This window comes from Styela clava, chromosome 14 (genome assembly GCF_964204865.1).
Source record: "Styela clava chromosome 14, kaStyClav1.hap1.2, whole genome shotgun sequence".
NCBI lineage: Eukaryota > Metazoa > Chordata > Ascidiacea > Stolidobranchia > Styelidae > Styela > Styela clava.
The window spans coordinates 18,807,845-18,827,605 of record NC_135263.1 but is presented as its reverse complement, the minus strand read 5'-3'; the positions used below and the strand labels follow the sequence as shown (position 1 = coordinate 18,827,605).

At 34.5% G+C, this 19,761-nt stretch overlaps 1 protein-coding gene across 2 annotated transcripts; it reads left to right on the top strand.

Annotated features, from left to right (window-relative positions):
* Positions 1 to 718: 718 nt before the first annotated feature.
* LOC120341127 (uncharacterized) lies at positions 719 to 18,588 on the top strand. Of its 2 annotated transcripts, none has more exons than XM_039409571.2 (21): positions 719 to 1,163; positions 1,487 to 1,606; positions 1,977 to 2,072; positions 2,331 to 2,429; positions 3,080 to 3,172; positions 3,322 to 3,460; positions 4,050 to 4,141; positions 6,660 to 6,800; positions 7,575 to 7,761; positions 9,467 to 9,520; positions 9,882 to 9,997; positions 10,240 to 10,394; positions 10,644 to 10,791; positions 11,342 to 11,522; positions 12,316 to 12,476; positions 13,216 to 13,356; positions 13,628 to 13,798; positions 14,401 to 14,525; positions 16,639 to 16,798; positions 17,181 to 17,272; positions 17,523 to 18,588. In XM_039409571.2, exons 1-21 carry the CDS (start codon positions 996 to 998, stop codon positions 17,881 to 17,883), a joined length of 3,000 nt encoding a protein of 999 aa, XP_039265505.2. In that variant the 5' UTR covers positions 719 to 995; the 3' UTR covers positions 17,884 to 18,588. The 2 variants fall into 2 exon arrangements, with proteins under 2 accessions (XP_039265505.2, XP_039265503.2); XM_039409569.2 differs by having other exon boundaries at positions 722 to 1,163; positions 4,047 to 4,141.
* The last annotated feature ends 1,173 nt before the right edge of the window (positions 18,589 to 19,761 follow it).

The window sequence follows — 19,761 nt, the reverse complement described above, 5'->3', positions numbered from 1 at the left end:
TTTAAAACGTATTAAACGCATTCACTTACCAAAGAAAAAAGAAAACGAGTCACAAACACAAACAAATAAACATACAAACAAATAAACATGAATATTGACGGCAGTCATTACTCAGGTGTTTCACTTGGTAATCAGGTTGCGTGCAATCTTTTCAAAGACAAAACAGTGAATTAAATATCCGCTGTGCGTGTGATGCGGCATGTAAACAAACAGTCCGAAAAATCCTAGAATGAGGTGAATAAAAGTACAGAAGTATGTAATAGGGGAACGGTACTACATATTTAGGAAGAGTATAAAGAGAATAAGTGATTGCGTAATTGTTTTTTTAAAATTGGGATATGTCAAGTCTTTAATGGTAGAAGGTGAATCATTCCAAATTTTTACACCTGCTCCCCCTTGGGTTGATGATCGCATGTGATGGCTATGTATAAAATACTGAGCTGTGAAATAATTATTAAAATCTTTTGGTAATAAATTTGATGGGTATTGATGCATTTATTTCCAGAAAGGCATAAATTCTTGAACTTGAGGGGTACAACAAGTAAGAGGTGTAGAATTGAATAATATTGTTACAGCTTTATTGTGTAAAACTTCTATTCTTCTTGACAATTTTCTGGTAATTTAAGTTGGGTTGGGGGCTGGGGCGAAAGTGATCTTTGGTGACGTTTTTCATCCCCGAAGGATTTTATACTCACTTATAAACTACTTCAATAGAGGTACGTCAAGAAAAATCTACTTTCAAATGTAAGTACAGAAGTAAATTAACTGTGAACTTAGGACCAGATTCACATATTTATCCTGGGGAAGAGAAAAGTTGATAAGATGGCCTAATCATATGGCGAACCATGGTCTCTCGTCTGGGTATCAGCCCACGTCGGGTATGGGATTAGTTAGTTTACTTTTATATCTGTATGTCAATTTTGGTTGAAATGTTATTTTATTTTCCTACTTATCGCTGTAGTACGAGCTTTGTTATTGAGTAAGTACAGAAGTAAATGCATTCTAAGAAGGAATTGCCCGATTCACCGGGGTTTGAAGTTTCATTGAAACTTGATGTGCACTCGGAAAAGGATTTCTGGGGCTCTGGTGATGGTTTCAAACCTGCCAAGTATGAAGTGAGCAAGAAAGTGTTGTATCCATCAGACCATGCTATTTCCCGACAGGTTGGTTGTTAAATTTGTTATATTCAACAAATTTGAAAGTTAATATTCTATATTTCTACATATCATTTTGTTCTGATTCTTTTATCAGTATATCAAAAAAGACCCAACGGTAAAAACGTTTAACTCATTTTGTTTTTGCATGGACAACACAATAGTAAATTAGCAAGATATTTGTTTATTATTACATGTGTTACATACATGTGTTATGCTTCTTTTGGTTAAAAGTTCGTATACTATATACTGTATATAGCCTACCCAGTTAAGAAGCACAAGATTAGAGTGTATGAAAATTTGAATATGCATGCATTTTATTGTCATTCCAGGTCCGAACTACAAGAGAAATACAAAGAAATCTTTCTGATGCCTTGGATAATTTGGAGTCTCGTACCGCTTTGAGTGAAATACAAACACTTTGTCATGCAATACTTAATCTGTACAAAAAGGTTTGATTTAAAAAATGCATACCTGAGTGGATATTTACTTTTTATATTTTTGCACAAAAGTTGGTACTCCCGTAGTATGTGTACCAGGTTAGGGCAAGGCCATAATTTTATTCAGATTTTAATTTTTTTAGTTCTATAAATATGTAAATCCTAATCCTATTACGAGTTCAGGGACTGTTTGTGTTAGCCAAGTGAATATACCCCCTGCTCATAGGTTTCAGTCCCTTCACACAACTTGATGTAAAGTAGGCGAACAAAATTAGTTACCCCCATTTTGGTACTCACACTTCTGGAGCGCCTGTAAGTTAGTAAGTCAGGAGGAGACCATGCTACCTGGATTTCAATAATAACAATCATTGAATTTGTTTAGACCCAACATCTTTCACAGATTGTTGATATTTTGGACAAATTGAATAAAGAAATCAAATTTTGTAGGATAAATCTACCTGGACTTCAAAATGCTAATGTAAGATATTGATATACCCTATTAACTAGCAATATTCATAACGATCATAGTTTGGGATTTTTAGAGGTTGGTATTCCTTAGAATTTTAAATTTGACTTACAAGTTTCAAAATTTTTTTGTTTGTTCCATTAAAACTTGAATATGAAGTCTTCGTCTTTGTGTAATCTAGTGCAATTTTTTGCATTCCTCCCACTTGACGATGCATATTTTTAGTAGTAAATGGCTCACTATTCTAATAATCAATGCAATTGTTTTTAGTCAAAGGCCAAGTTAAGTCACAGAATTGAATGGCTTGAGAAAGGAATACTCACACTTGTTGAAAGGAACAGCTCTGAAAAATTGGATGAACTGCTAGAAGTATGTCTCATAAATTTGTATGATGGAAAAATAACATTACTTATCAAAACTGAACACTTTTTACAGTCATTGCTGTAAATAGAAAATAGTCTAGCACTCCGCAGAAGAAAATTATTTATTATCAATTTCGAAAAAAATAATTACCAGGGATGATTTCAATACAAAAGTTGAGCATAAAAAAATTGAGCTATGTTTGTTTTAGCTACAGATTTACTTTTGTTATTAACTTCAATATCTGCCATCACTGCTGTCTGCAGGGCCGCAGCCAAGATTTTCAAAAGGGAGGTGGGTTCAAAATCGGAATCAAATACTTCCCACGCAAAGGCATCCAAATCAACTGTTGCAATTACACGCTCGTTAAAAGAGACTGCTTCTTCAGTGTATTATGATTTTTCCGTCACATAAAATATTCAATCCACGACAACTACAAGAATTTAAAATGTTTTTCTGTAATGAGTAAATTTTTCATCTGGCAAACATTCAATGAGTAAGGTAGCTGACCTACACAATAGTAGCCTTTATACCTAGAAAATGATATCCTCTTTTGAAAAGAAGGCTGTCAGAAAGCATTCATTTATTATCATCAGTACAGTATAAACTGAGTATTATGATTTTCCATTTATATTATTTTATATTAATAATGGTTACAGTTGAAGACAGTTCCTGAAATCAAAGTACCAAACGAAAAACAAGTCAGAAAAACAAGTTTGAATCTTGTCTCTTCTGCCTCCTTTTTTACAGAGGTATTTGAAATAATATAATGTAGTCTGATAATTTATTATTGCTATAGAATGAAGACTATTCAGACTATTACTATAAAGTTATAATAATGTAAGTAATCTCTTAATTTCAAATTTTACAATTTTTCATATTGTACTTGACATTATTTCAGGTTCCAGGAGCATCCCCGACACCAAAATCTATTATTCATCTAACTCCTGATGTACCCTTATCACAACAAACCATTGAAAGGTCATCTCTGAAGAAAACTGCTACTTTACCACCAGTTTCGTTTTCAATACCAGAAAATGGTACATGGTATAGTTTAATAATACTGCCAGTGTTTTATTTTAAATTGATAAAATTTATCACCTGGAATACTTACTGTAGCTGGAATTGTATAATTATGACAAGAAAAAAATATTGTTTAAAACTATTTACTTTTATGATATAAAATATCCTATTATATGGTTCATGTTAATTAACCATGAAATCTAGCACAGATTTTGATTGGAAGTGGCCATATAGCATTTTTTCAACTCATATCTGAGTGAGAATATAGCTAATAAAATATTGCAATGTAATCTATATTATGGGTTATATGAAAATAGTTTTTGCCAATAAAATACAGTTCTATGTTTATTCATTAAATTATTAGAGATCGCTTTATGAAATGTTGCACAGACTTTGATTGGCCAGTAGCCATATAGCATTTTTTACTCATGTCCAAGTGAAAATATAGCTAATAGAATGTCGCAATCTATAGTTTTATTGGTGGCATTCAAGCCAATCATTGTCTGGTAGTCCTGCTCCAATGAAAGTTGTTTTAACTCCTGCAAAAGTGTAATTACCCATACTGGTAAGAAATCTTACAAAAATTTCATTGATATGTTTCAGAAGAAACGAAGTCAAATGCTGATGCGAGTGATGCTTATTGGTCAAGTGGTCATCATCAGTTTATTTATTCTCCCAATAAGGACATTATCATGCAGGTATGGCTGTTTATATAATTCTTAATCAGTATGCTATCCACGACTATAGACTAGACCAGTGATTCCCAAAGTGGGCGATATCGCCCCCCAGTAGGCGAAAACGATACAGAGGGGGGCGAAAAAGTCGAAGGGGGCAATAGGGGGGCGATTTCGCGAAACCTGTTTTATGTTCGGCGCACTTAATTCTGTAATCTGTGTGCATTCGCAGGCTTGAATCACGTGGGCGATTATCACACGCGAAAGGATTTCTGGACTCGTCTTCGCAGTAAGGGACGGTAGTTGCGTATCCCAGTGGTCGGCAAAATACGGCCGGAGTAAAATAATCTGGCCCGAGACGATTCGCTGAATGGACCTTTTCCCGACCTTTGACTGCGGAAAATTCTTCCCATACTTTACCATTTTAAAATTTTCGGTGTTTTTTTTAAGAGTGGTTTCGCGAGTTGTTGGCTGTAAAATGGAGTATTTGTTTCAAACTATCATTCTAATACACACCATTCAACAATCTGTTTTTTAAAAGTACCGATCAAGAATTTTAGCCTAGTCTATCAGAGCTATTTCTACACTAATTTTTGATTCCTGAAATTAAACTGAAACTTATAGGAAGACAAAGTAATCATTGATTTATTTGATTTATATTTAAATTTCCGAAAAAAACTAAAAACTAACGAACATAATTCAAAAAGCGAAACTGAGGTAATGTTCACGACCACGCCTGAAAATCTGTCTTAGTGAGCGTGTCTGAGCGGATGTGAAAGGGGGCATTGTTACGTTTTTGCATCTTGCTGATTGGCCAATGTTACGAAGTAAACAAGGAAGCTATGTCCGGGTAAACATCCAAACGGCGGTTTTGATGATGAAAATTTTTTATTTATAATCTACGCCCGAGGAGTAAATTACATTTTTTTACGTAACAGAATTTATCGTGAGACTCGTTTGGACTAAATTTTATTATATCCTAAAAATTCTATTGTACAGCTACTCGTTTACTGAGCCCACAATTTAATTATAATTAGACAAATGGAAACACGAAGAAAAGTTGATGCTGAGGGCAGGGGTTCAATAGCGCAGTCAATATTCGAATATATTGCAATGCAATAAGAAAATAAAATTCATATTCTATTTGAGACATTCATCACTGCTTAATTTTTGTAAGAATGTATCTTCTTAAAGAAAATCTTTATCAAAATTTCACAAATCATGCAAAAATATTCACTTCGATGTTTGAAAGTACATATTTGTGCGAACAATTTTTTTCAAAGATAAATATTACAAAGAACAAGCAAAGAACTGGGATTAGTGATGCCCATTTAGAAAATGTTCCACATTTGGCGTCGTAAAGCTATTCAGCGTGATGCAGCAACAAGACAGTGTCACATTAAATGTCATTGTAATATTTTTTTAATAAGACGACTGAGTTGAGTTCACGAATTGTCGCAGTTTTCGCGCGCTGTTCCGTTTTTAACTTTCAAAAAATATATGCGACCCGCAAAAGACTGGCAACCCTGAATTTAGTCCCGCGAGCCGTAGCCGATAGTCGATCACGACTTCTTCCACATCCGAGTCCATGAATCCAAAAACAAATGGCTGATTAATTATGGACTGGTGATCGGACTGGAGGCCGTGGTAGGATGAGGAATCGGGGATGAATTTTACCAAAGTATTTTGGTGCATGTCATCATGCTGTACGAATGAATGAGATGTACGAAAATCATTATTATAAGTTTGGGAAAATTAACTTTGTTTTCATTATTTTAATGTGAAATAGGATGAATTTAGGAAGTGAAATACTATGAGGCAAGAGTACACGGCGGTTTTTGAGGAGGTAGAACCCTGGATTCTTTCATTTCCGACCTATTATATGGTGAAAAAGGGGTTTTCAGCCGTGCTACTATTGCTACCAAAACAACGAAATCGCCTTTTCACCTGTAAACGGGGTAATTTAAGATACAATAAAAAACTCGCTGAAGAACACCAAGCTCATCTATTTCATTAAAAAACACTATAAACTATGATTTGTCTTCTTATTTGGTCTGTAATATATTCGTTTCTGACTTTATATTTTTTGTATTGCCGGGGGGCGATGAAGTTGTATAAACTACAATAGGGGGGCGATTGTCAAAAAAGTTTGGGAACCACTGGACTAGACTATAATAAGGTCAAGCGGGAATACTGGTGGTATTTTTTTCTATAGGGCCTTCAAAATTATGACCTGTAACACACAGACATACTCAGTTCAGTCAGATTTCATTCTTACAAGAATTATTGAGAAAATTAAAGATTGTTATGGGATTGAGTGATTGAGCTGATCGTTAGATCTGGATTGTCGGTAATGATTAAGACATTAGAAGGAAATGATTAGGCCTATGCTATGCATGAATGAGAGACTTCATACTTTTTTGTCATATTTAACAATCAATCAGACAATATTCTAATTTTGGGTTTCCTACCGGTGGTATAAAAATACGAAGTTTTTTTTTTGTTGGAAAACAGTAACTTCTGTTGTATGTGTTTATCACAGGGAAATGCTCTTTCCTACCATTATCTCGGCCTTGCTATGCCAGCGAATTTCGTTACTCCGACTTCAGAAGAATATATAACATCCGCATCTTTGCCTTGGCTGACTGATCAAAATGCAGCAGCAGGAAATTTTGACATATTGGTAAAGATTTTTTGATACTCCAATTCGGGATTGAAATGTTGGACTTTAATGATATTGGCATCGCATGTTAAAAATCTCTGGTCCAAATTGAATGCCCACCACCTCACCCTGGTGGTACTAAATTCAGTGGACATGGCTGAACTGGACAGATATCAGTTTTTCTGAACTACAGTAGCAATGTTGGCTTGCGCATTGCCTTGTTCAGAGAGAAAGGCATATGAAACGTTGAATAAAAATTTAAATATAGCTTCAGTACTGTGTTCATAAAATCTGTGTTCCCAAATCCTTAGTGTATATGAATGTTCAAAAATTGATCTACAATGATCAAACTCTGACACATTTTTTAATTTTTCACTTCTAATCTGAATCACTTACTTTCCCAACTTTATCGCATCTTGCATAGACTAGCTGCTGGAATTACCAAGGCTAATAAGTGCTTGTAAACTTATGTTTAAGAAGCTATTATAACATGTTAATCAAGCTGTTCCATGTTAATTTAGTGAGTATTTTTGTTTCAACACGTTTATTGAATTGATGAATAAAGAAATAAAGTTGTTTTTCTCCTGAAATTTCGAAATAATAAAGTTAAAATATTTGTAAGATATTTACTACCGTAAATAAGTAAGCTGGTAATGTACTCAAAACTCTTTTTATTTGTCCAGAATTGTTTGGGTTCTGGCTGTTGGGTCGAGAAATACCTATTTAAAGGTCAACATTCCCCACTTAATCTAGTTGTAACATATGCAATGTAAAATTTTGTTTCATGATATTCAGAGAGGCGATTTGGAACGAGTATTACGTCGTACTCGCAGAATTCAAGATAAAGTTTGGAAAGCTGCAAATTTATCTGTTGAATTTGATGTGAATAACAGCGGTGGAGACAACAATGAAAATTTTGAAATTGTCAGTAAATTGCAAAGTAGAGGAAGCACTAGAGACAGAAAAAGAATATGGACTGGAGGTTCGTTTTTGTCCCTCATAAAGCTGGCCTCGTTATTTGATTATAAAATACAATCATACTTTGTTAGAATTTTTTTCTTAATTAAGTTATGAATTAATGAACCAGTAATAATAACAGTTGTTATCATAATATGATAGTCAATCATTATTTTTTGTATTTTAGATTTTTCTGTATTGATTATATTTGATGTTATTTGACAAAATACTTGTTCCTTGTTGTTCCTATTGCTGCTTGGTTAATGTTTACCCTATTAGAAATGTCTTTTTTGCTCATTTTTGAATTATCAGTGACTGGAAAGTCTGCATGTTTATTTCAACCCTGTAGTTTGATGATCACTACAATGAGGTTCTAATTGAGTAATTTCCCCGATTTCAAATGCTGTTATGTGCTCGAGACTTGACTTCTAAACATGTCTAGTGTGCGGTATGCTGTTGTACCATATAGGGTAGCATATGCTGCACCAATGGATACCTAGTTTGTAATTGTCAAAGTGACAAGTTGATATTTGTAGTTGTACCTTCCATTGGTTTCACTTTGATCTGGGAATTCACACTGTTTATTCTGACAAAGGAGCGATCAAATATTTACCTTATTTTATAACTTTTTTTTTAAATGTCACGTGGTTGGGTTGTCGCCTAGTGAAATCCTAGGAAAAAGGGGTTGAACTTTCATAATTGTAAATGCGCTTGCATAAGTAAAAAATCATTAAAAGAAAAATTTGATATACTGCAAAGGACATGCCGCTGGATTGTTTCAATGGCACAAATCATGTCAATTAGGCTCGCATACACCATGCTGAAATCTGGGTCCATTGTAGCTACAGACATTTTAATAGTGATTGAGGTATCAGATTCCATTAAAAATATCTTCTTGTTAGTTTGGAAATAGAAATATGATATGGGGGATTTGTCAGCAATCAATAGTAGCAAAAATAATTATGGATATAATGTAGCACTTTCAGACTTCTAAATTGTCTTCATTGAAAGTATAGAGTTTTTAAAATTATTAAATGTAGCTGTAATAGAATAGGCTCTTACAAGAAAAACAAATAAATTTGAAACAAACAAACCAAAACACGGTATCGATAATGATGTCTCAACATAGGACATCTTAAATTTTTCATCTGTCTTGCCACTATGAACATGTTATTCAGAATGACTATCCACAGTATTCACTACATAAAAATAGCTCCAACCATATGCGCATATTATATACTTTTAAACTTTCCAGGTGTAAAGTTCATTGCTCAGAAATAACAAAATGTAACATTCAAAAGTAATAATATCTGTCTTAATCTGATATCCCAAATTAAGGATGGCAAATTTTCACTATGAAAAACTTTTTTGTTTGCATTCTTTTTTCATTTTAGTTGATAATTTTTTGACTCAAAGACTTCTGCAAGTTGAAATTGTGACCATTGACTTGATTCTAAACAAAATAATTGAAAGCTTCAATTCTATATCTCCCAAAGTCCCAACAATGATTTTCGAGAATTTTCTTTGGTGTGTAATGTCGCAAAAAAGTTTAAATAACACTACACTCACTGGTCTAACTCTGGCCCAAGGATTGTGCCTGCATATTCTGCACCATTATATTTCCATCCATATATCCTCTGGACTATTTTACTTATTATATTATATCCTTAAACATGATATATGTCTTACAATCACAGTAAAAATGAGTACTTTTTGTTTTTATTTGGCAGGATCAACTGTTGGTTCTTTTCGAAGTGATGTTACTAGAGCTACGTCATCAATGAGTATGTAACTTTCAATACTTTATCATATGTGTTCATACCAAAAGTGCTCTGAAATTGGATACTTATTCATGCCTAGTTACACTTAAATCGCAGTCCTGGGGTTAAATTCATTCATTTTGCACATTTCCTACACTTTTTATATTCTACTATATAGGATAACTATTTGAGTTTGAAAATTTAAATTTGCTAATCTACCTGCCTATTGCAATTTGTGACTGAAAATTTGTTTCAGTAAACAAGAAACGCTACTAATGAAATTGTTTGTCTGATGACTTTTCCAAAGATGAATACATATGTCTGAAATGTCAAATAAAAAGGTTTAGATGAAGAAGTTGCAAATTTAGATTTTCCTCAATTACAGAATCTTCAAGGCCTGGATCATCATCAAGTATAATGAGTAGTTCAACCTACATATCATCAGGATCTCTGGCTGCTTTGCAACCTAACACCAAAAACATTCAACAATTAACTAGAACGGTGGGTATTCCAAGTTATCATGGTTATTTATTTGTTTTTGGATTCAGGATTTTGAAATATATGGGTCATCTGGTAATAATTCATCAGAAATTACTGTCAAAAACAGACTTTTGATAAGTATATCAAGCAATAATATCATGATTTCATTTATTTGTGAGAAGACAATGCTATACATGCAGTGTCTCGAATAGATTTCAACAAATATTATCAAATCGATTTTATTTAGTGCTTGCTTTTTTCAGAACATGTCAAAAAGATATCCTCATGTCTGTGATAGGTGGACTGAAGCTCGTCCAGATAGTGGTCATTTGATGACACAACAAACAATTGTAAATCAAAGAAATTTATACAATCAGACCAAACTAAAGCTATTTGTAACAAAAAGAAACAGAGACAGGTGGAATGGCATTTTGTATATATTTATATTACAGTGATACCTCGGTAGTCGAATGACTCGACACTCGAACGATATGGTAGCCGACAAAAATTTGAATAAAAAATGCTGTGATATTTGAACAAAAATTGACAATGCAAATTAAATTTCACATTATCTTGCATCAAAAAAAATATTTTAATTTTTTTTTTATGCAGTTGGAGATCACATTTTGTTTACTTAGTCATTGTGGCTTTTTTGCTCTCTTTACAGGTCTTCTATTAGGCGTGATTTGATAACTCCCAACAGTGTTACATCGAATCGCTCATTTAGAAGGATTGGAAGTGGAATACGATTCATTGAAAAGTTGAAGTCCAGTGGAGGTAATGCTCTTTCACAGCCTCAAAAGCAAAGGCTGGAGGTGAGAAATAATTTTGCTAAAAAGCTTCTGTATATTGTGTTTTTCACACATGAATTTATTGTTTGGGTATAAAATATCAGCGTTGTCAGATTGATGATCGCAAACCTAATTTGGATAGACATGTTGCTTTGATGCTCCAGAAGTGTGTGTTCCAATGTGGAGGTAACTAATTTTGTTCCCCTACTTTACATCAAGTTGTAAAGGGACTGAAAGCTATGGACAGGGGGTATATTAACACGGAAAACGCAAGACAGTCCCTGAACTCGTAATAGAACTCAAGGAAAAACGGAATAAAATTATGGACTGTCCCTAACCTGGTAAACATACTACGGGAGTACCGATGCTTTTTGCCTCTCATCATACTAGCTCTTCTCTTATATAAGTGTAATTGGAAAAAATTTTTATAGCATTTCGGCTGGGTTAAATTTGTTTAAAATATTGGATATACAACAATCACAAGACATTGCACACTGTTAATAATGTTTAGACCTATTCAAATAAAACATGGTTTCTTTCAATCCGCTAGATTGTGTGTTTTTTCATTATTCAGGATCTATTAACAACCGGAATAAAGTCTGAAAAAGACGATGTCAGAATTTATGCAGCGAAATCTTTATCTTTTCTTGGAGTTGCAGATTCGGATAGCACTGTTCCTGTATTAACTGATTTGGTGAAAAATGACTCGAATGCTATTGTGCGATTTGAAGCTTCTAAAGCACTTCTGAATCTAGGTGAGAAGATAAGTGTCTTATTGAAGCCTCAACCTCAACAATGCTTAACTTTTAGTAAACATATTGCAATTCAGGTGAAAATTATAACGAAGTTGGTACTTCCGAAGTACTTTGGTTGGGAGTACCACAAAGTTAGTAGTCTTGTAATTGTATGGAACATGATAAAATAGTTTTGTAAGAATTGGCAGGTTTTTTGCCAGAGCAAAGTGTAAAACACCTGCAAAATTTGGTTACATGCCATATTACGTATTTAGATTTAACTCATTTAATAGAATTCATTAATGTTTAATGTTAATTTTTTTTAGTTTTTTGCTTTTGGTTATTTTGAGTTGTCTCCTTATTGCACTATTGAATGGATTGAGATTTTATCATACTCATTATTGGATTTGCTGCAGTGTAAATCTGCATTGAATACCGTATTCACTCTTATAAACCAGCTCTCCTGAATATTTTTGACCATGACCGTAGTATGTGTACCAGGTCAGGGTTAAGCCATAATTTCTGGTACAAATACTACGAGAGTCACTTGGCTACGAGAGTCCCCGAACTCATAATAGAAATAAAAATAAGGAAAATTGGAATAAAATTATGGCCTAACCCTAACCTGGTACGCATACTATGTACCGGTGTCCGCCATCTTGGGTCACATACTATGGGAGTACCCAATATTTATATCGGATTATTCCCATTAGGCCATGTATAAAAACATTTGACGAGATGACTAATAGTACGCTTGTCAGTCGTCACCCCTATTTTAAATAATCTAATCGGTTTGAATGCATTGATTTTCCAGGATTTTGTTCATGTGATGCTGTCAGAGAGTTAACACTCCATCTTCGCCATGGTAATGATGAAACAAAACTTGATGTTTTAGAGCAAATAGCTTGTACATCTACTATTCGAGGAATATTCCATGAGATTGAATACAAAAAAGTGATGCGAAAATTGGTCAAGGTGCATATCGTTTAATTTTGATATTCTACTATTAACAAGATGACTATATTCAGATTGGGCTAAGATTGAGATCCAGAATCGCATTCAAGTCGAATCCACACATTTGTGGGACTCCCAAATCGATATCATGTCCTTGTCAATTTTTAGTCTTTATTCCATTCAGGTTTTACAGATTGACGCCTTTATCGGTACAAACAATAACTTCTAAAACTGTGATCGATTGCATAGGATCTCTACAAATATACATTCGTAATGTTTCACAGACTCCTATTAGATAAATTTCACTTCCTTCATGCTAATAATGAATAAACCGAGAAAACCCTCATTACCCCAGATTATTTGCATTTGCGTTATGACATCATAGATTCTTGAGGAATCACTTCAAGTTCTTTACCTACTACTCAAATGTACTGGATCCGGCTAATACTGCTTGTTCGTTTGTTTGATTACCAACAAAAAATAATTTTCAAACTTATTGTAGCCATGAATGTCTTTGTGTATTAATCCCTGGACATTTTACTCAAAAGATACAACTTCGAATCATATGGTTCATAGTTACAAGTCCAGGTCTTCAATTTCTCCAAGTAGAAAGTGCTTCCTTTAATTACTCAAGGATGAATGAAATTGTAATCTTTGCTCCCAATGTTCCATCTAAAACTTTTTGCTCCGTTGATACTCACTCTGAACATTTGGCAAATTTTCTGACTTTGTAAGTATAATATTTTTCTTATCAATCAAGGAACTACGACAGCTTGCTGAATCGTCTGATGCAAATGAAGAAATCGTTTTTCGAGCAGCTGTTTGTCTTGGACTAATTTGTGGACATACAGATGAAGATTCTGCCGTGATTTCTCAGACAAAGTTGAAGCATGCAGTTCTTGTAAGTTTTCGGAAATCAAGCTTGATTGTTGACAAATTAGGCTAGGCATTAGATATTCTTGCCATATGACATAGATAGCATTTGTCTTCTTGACCTCATGAGAAACAGTTATTTTGTGCAATCGTCTTAAACTACGATAGAAAGACAACCCGGTTAGAAACTCAAAAACTGGTATATATTTATAAGCTATGGAATTAATGGTTTTACATTTATTTCAAACTTAATTTGTTACCAATTCTACAATAATTAGTGATGATTTGTTTGTTTGTAGTCTTCAACAGATTGGACGGTTCGTGCACAATCACTCGAAGTTCTAGTTCGTTGCCTAAATTACTGTGATGAAGAAATATTCAATGTCATTGTAAAACATCTGATAAATGCCGTCAAATGGAAAGATAGATTGGCAGCTGCGTTATTGATAGCATTTTTAGGACCGAATAAGGTAACAGTAGATTGACATATATACATTCACTGTTTTTGTACGTTTTGGCAAGCTTTCTAGAGGTTTTTCACAGTTTTTCACGTTTTGGCAAGCTTTCTAGTGGTTTTTGACGGTTGTATATATAAGAAATGAGTTAGGTGACTTGGTGTAATTCATCAATATAATTACTGTTGATGAAATTTTTAGGTTATTTCAGTAAAAATGGTTTGATTGTAGTTGGCAACCCTTTTTGAGGATTACTACCGTTTCGTCAAGTTTTCTATTGTCAGAAAAATTAGTTGTGTTTTTAAAATTGAACATAGATATTACACGAGTAAGACTGCTGCTTTATACAGATAATAGGATATTAGAGGCAGCTTGATGAAATGACTAGAATTTTTCAAAGTAATGCCAGAATATGCTTTTTCTGGCCCCTTAGTACTGGGTAATTTCATTGAAGAAATACTATCTCATTGGAAAAAGATTATAGACTTATAAAACATGATAAAAACAATTTTATATTTGTAAATTTTCAATATATCTATGAATAAAATTCTTTGTTTCCAACTTTCAACTTGTGCATTAATTGCTTATCTCACAACATGTTGCATTGTTAAATACAGTTGGAACAAATTGTTGATGAGGAAACATTGTACAGGATACTTAGCAAGAAAATGTACGATGATGTTAAAAGGGATGTTCGACTTGGTGTATCACAAGCTATCACAGCTCTTGGAATGAGAAACAGGTTTATTGATATAAATTGATATTAAAATTATTATCCCACTACTCATGAATATTTAACATTTTATTCTATAAACGAATGTTAGCCCATTTTTTAAAAATCCCTGCTTAATATCTCCATATATTTCACAGTAAGTATTTACTTAGTCAGTGAAAGCTTGTTGTGTGAATGCCTACTGATTTCGTTTAATCTTGTAACATTTTTCTACCATAAATATGGTCTAGACCAGTAGTTTCCAAACTGGGGTCCGCGGCCTTTTTAGGGTACGTGAAGTATTTTTGAAGGTTCCGCGAAACAAAGGCTTATGGTAATATGGCTAATAGCTTGATAATAAAAAATGAAGTGCTTAACTTTGCAAATACATATTTGTCGCCTTTTGCTGATTCGCAATCCCTGATGGAGTTTTCTGTTTCGATCACGCTGCCCCATTGTGATATCACAGAGATAGTTCAGTTCATGCCATCACAAGTTTACTAACTGCAGAGCTGTAGCTGATGCTGCCCTTTCGCACGCTTACCAAATATCGAAACAGATTGGATGTCACACATGTCATTAGAGTTGCGCTTTATATTCTTTTGTTCATTTAACTATATGGCGCATTGGTTTTTTGTTGTTATCTTTTAATGTTTTGTTTTAGTGCCGGGCCGGAAATCATTAAATAAATTACAAGGGGTCTGTTTAGACTCACTTTGCAGCTTGAATTCTACAGCTTGCTATACTCTACACACTAACTAACTTTATACTGGCTTAAATGCAACATCTCTGATTGCCGACAACTTATGTGATGGAAATATTGATAATATGATTTACGCTTCGCAATGGCTATAAATTTTTGTGTAAAATGCGAAGATATTAATGATGTAGAGCAGAGGTCGGGAACCCATGGCTTGGAAGCCATATATGGCTCTTTTGGTGACAGCATATGGCTCCCAGACAAATCTAGTATTTTAGGGCTAAGTTTACTATTGTTACGAGATTTTATAGCCAAATTCTATACAATTCAACTACACTACGTTTGAGAACGCTCGCCCATCGCATGTCTATGTTGTCTAAAAGAGTTACCAGGCAGGCATTGTGACAAAATTAGGGGATTCTGGAACATATTTTGTGACATCACAAAGCGATAGAGTCACGGAGCAACAGAATAAAGCTTTTCGTTCATTTGTACATACTAGTTACAGTATATATTCGTCATATTTAAATTGGACTAGCAAAGTTAGTTTTTAAGATTCTACGGTAATGACTAACTGAACGAAAGAAGGGTGATGAGTATCGTAGGTTTCAACTAACTTGTGCTGCATGTGAGCAGTCGCTTAAGGCCCGCAGCGACAACATGCAGCATCAGAAGTCACGTTAAATTAGGGTTGCCATATCTGGAAAGACAAAATCCCTGACAAAATTTTAATGAGCCACATTGACCAATTTTGCAACCAAAACACTTATACTGTACAGTACTATGGTATAAATTCACGATGTATCCAAAGACACAAACTGTTGTCGCTTTAACATGAGACAAGAATGAATACAGAACAAAACGAAAGGAGCAGAATTGTTGCCCAATCTTCAGCAATAGTGACTAAACCCTAGCACGGAATAAAGCACAGGTAGAGAGAGTGCAATAAAAATTCTGATTAAAAAATGCTGGCGATTCAGGTCATATGTACCATCACAATTATCTGTATGCGACGCAATCAGCGTTGCACAAAAATGCTAGAATGTAACATATCTCTGAAAAATAGCATTTTGTGGATGCGCAATATCTGAATACTCGATTTGTAGCAGGGATTCACTATATTCGAAAATTTCTGACATTTAATCACTTTTTAACAATTCTCCCTGATGCATGACGAAAAATATGGCGTATGGCAACCCTACTTTAAATGTATATTGACATTGTATGTGTTGACTTTTGAGTAAAAATTTCAGGCCTGATTAAGTGAAGAAATGCTATATGGCTCGCACGGAAATGCAGTTTAAAAATATGTACCTTTTATGGCTCTCTTGACCAAAAAGGTTCTCGACCCCTGATGAAGAGGCACGATAGTTTCAGACTGAAAATATAGTCAGATTTATTTCCCTGAGAAAATCATCCCTATTTCTAATTATACTCATTCAGGCTTATGGAAGATTTGGATAATTCATTGCATGACTCGAATGAAGAAATTCGATCACAAGCTGTCATTGCAATGTCTGGTGCAGGAATTCGATCTGACACAACATTAAGATTTTTGGTTGAAATGTTGGGTCTTGATTCGAGTGATTATGTCAGATTGCAGGTCAGTCATCTAACTGATTTTTTTTCTAAGTTTGATATATTCAATTGTGCAATTTCAATTTGTTTTCATGTCATTCGAAATTTGATAGCAACCTCGACAAATATTATGTATACCATATTTGAGTGCATTTTTTTTCGTGACTTTGCGTCGAAGTCATGTAGAGTTGCTAGTGATCGATGATATTTGCTGTAGTAGTTTTTCACTTGATATAAAATTGCATTTATATTTGCTTCTTGTTCGTAATTTTAAATAAAGGTTTACACAAAGCAGGGTTACAGGCCACAAAATGGATAGGACAGCCATTTTTAGTAAAATGTCAAAACGTATTTATCGATTTAGTTCACAAGCTTTTTTGTCTTAAACTTTATTATTTGTTATTCAGGTAATAAGAACCTTTCAAGCACTTGGTGTGACAGACATTCGTGTGGTTAGAGCTGTGAGGGAAAGAGAAAAAAGCGGTGGTCCACTTGCTAGGTTGGTTTCATTTCATGATTCTGCACCAAGCTATGGGCAGCTAGTTCAAAAATGCTCAGGACTCTTCTGCACTGCGCTAATATGCAGATGTATGCTAAGGTTTAAATATATATTCATACGAAACATATGTTATTTTCTGCTTGTTTCAGAAAAACCCTGCTCTTGTTTGGATATACCGGTAGTTTTCTCATAAGGTCTCTCGTCTCTTATAACAGCTTCATCAGTTAAATGCAATTGTCGTTTTTAATAGGGCTGCACAAAGATATTTGAATGCATTTGACATTCCTCTGGCATCGTCGCAAGCCTCTCAAAGACGTGCTGCAAGCTCAAATGCCTTTGACAGGAACTTGACCCGCGGTAACTCATCATGGTCATACAATACAAGAGCATCAAACATATTTACTCGGGAATCAATGCGAAGTAAAACAACTCTCAATTCACCAACTAAAAGTTCAAGAAAAGCATCTTCTGTTGGACTGAACACAGATTCTTTTCCAAAAATTGAGATTTTATCCACAGCTACTAGAAAATCTCCTTCTAAGAAATCGCCATATGGCAAGGTTTCTTTCTCTGACGGAAGATTGCTTACTAGTGCCAGTAGTATTTTCTGAATTGTCCCCCTTTTTTCGTTCAGAAACATATAATTTGCCAGGATGTAATTATTACTGCTTTTTCCAAATTTTCAATACTTTTATTGTGGTTTGTAAAAAGAATGTACATAGCTATCGTTATTGAACTGCTGATATTTTACTTAGTTTTTTTAGTGGTCTCGCTGACATTTACCTATTTTACCCATGCATTTAAATCTCTCGCCTTTATCATGTTTAACCCACTGTATGGCTTTTTTCGTTTTGTTAAAATTATGAAGTTTTGTATATTTATGATAAATCCATTCCATTTCCATGCTTATCTTGTACAACTGTACTAAAAAAATTTGTCTTTAATAAGGCAATATCTACCAATGAAAGCATGTGATACTATCTTTTTGAGTGAATAATTTTCTTTAAATCAATCTAATGTTTTTGTCCTTAAAAGAGGATTCAAAATGGTTGCATAAAAATGACTACTATACAACACAATGTGTAGTAGTGGTGAAGCATGGATTTTGCAACCTAGTTATGTTATTATACATACTTTGAAATTACTCTCTAAATTATGAACTTAAGTGATTCAATGTGTGGAAGAATAAATATGTATCCAATATATTTTATTTGATGCAAACCAGTGTAAATATCATATTAAAGTGAATGACTTTTCTTCCAAAAAGGTATATATTATTATCATCAGAATTCTAAAATACAATTGCCTTGGTTCAGCATAATCTTGTGTCAAAATGATGACAGCACATCATGGCTATCATTCGCAAACAATTCCTATGCATTGTTCTTCGCCGCTAAGGCTGAACGCACCCAGGTTTCCAGTGCGAACCCAGGTTAAATGAACAGATCTGTTTGTAATAAACGGACGTACACAACACGTCTGAGTGTTGTTGTGTTTGTGAATTACGAAGATTGGTAAGCCCACCAACTTTCTCGTATTTTAATCCAGATGCCCAAACATTTGTTTCCGTAGATGCCTCAAGCGTAGCTCTTGGAGCAATTTAATCACAAATTGTACATGGCCGAGAGGATAGGATAGGATAGGATTTACATATTTATCCCGGGGGAGAGGAAAGCCGATAAGACGGCTTATCCATATGGCGAACCACGAACCTGCGAACCCACGCAGAGTAATTAGAGGTGCGGTGGCGAGCGTATTCCTAACGCTTAGCCCGTTGAGCCACACCGCCGCGCCAGTAACCTTTGCTTCGAGAACTATGTCGGCGACTGAATACACGACAAGTGGATAGGATAGGATTTACATATTTATCCCGGGGGAGAGGAAAGCCGATAAGACGGCTTATCCATATAGCGAACCACGGCCTCTCGTCCGGTTACCATTCCAAGTCGGGTATGGGATTAGTTATATTGTTTGTTTTCGGAAGCATGGACTTGGTGGTGGAGGAAGCCGTAACCGACCAGCGGTTACGTGAACCACCCAACGAGGGCGAGCATTGACGAACGCGAAGCATTAGCGTGTATCTTTGCTGTTGAACACTGGCATGTATATCTATATGGTCGTAAATTTACCCTGAGAACTGATCATATGTCACTAACTACGCTTATGCAAACGACTGGTTCAGGGCATAAACCATTGCGTTTACATAGATGGGCAGACCGATTATTACAATATAACTTTGATGTAAAATATATTTCTGGGAAGAATAACCAAGTTGCAGATATGTTGAGCAGATTCATACAAAACGATCCGGAAGAAGATGACCTTTAACTTGACGTCTTACAAATATCATTAAGTTTCTTGGTTAATGCAGACAAACTGAAAAAAGAATCAGAAGTTTTTGAACATTTTGTTGAACTACGCAGATTTATACGCGAAGATTGGCCTATAAATGTGAGTGAAGATTTTTTGAAGTTTCGAAATGTTCGTAG

What these genes read in the sequence shown, in the direction of transcription:
- LOC120341127 (XM_039409569.2), top strand. Translation starts at nt 996, where the DNA reads ATGCATTCTAAGAAGGAATTGCCCGATTCACCGGGGTTTGAAGTTTCA. An exon ending in AGTTGAAGCATGCAGTTCTT is followed by an intron (nt 13,357 to 13,627) that starts GTAAGTTTTCGG and finishes GTTTGTTTGTAG; the next exon opens with TCTTCAACAGATTGGACGGT. An exon ending in GCTCTTGGAATGAGAAACAG is followed by an intron (nt 14,526 to 16,638) that starts GTTTATTGATAT and finishes ATACTCATTCAG; the next exon opens with GCTTATGGAAGATTTGGATA.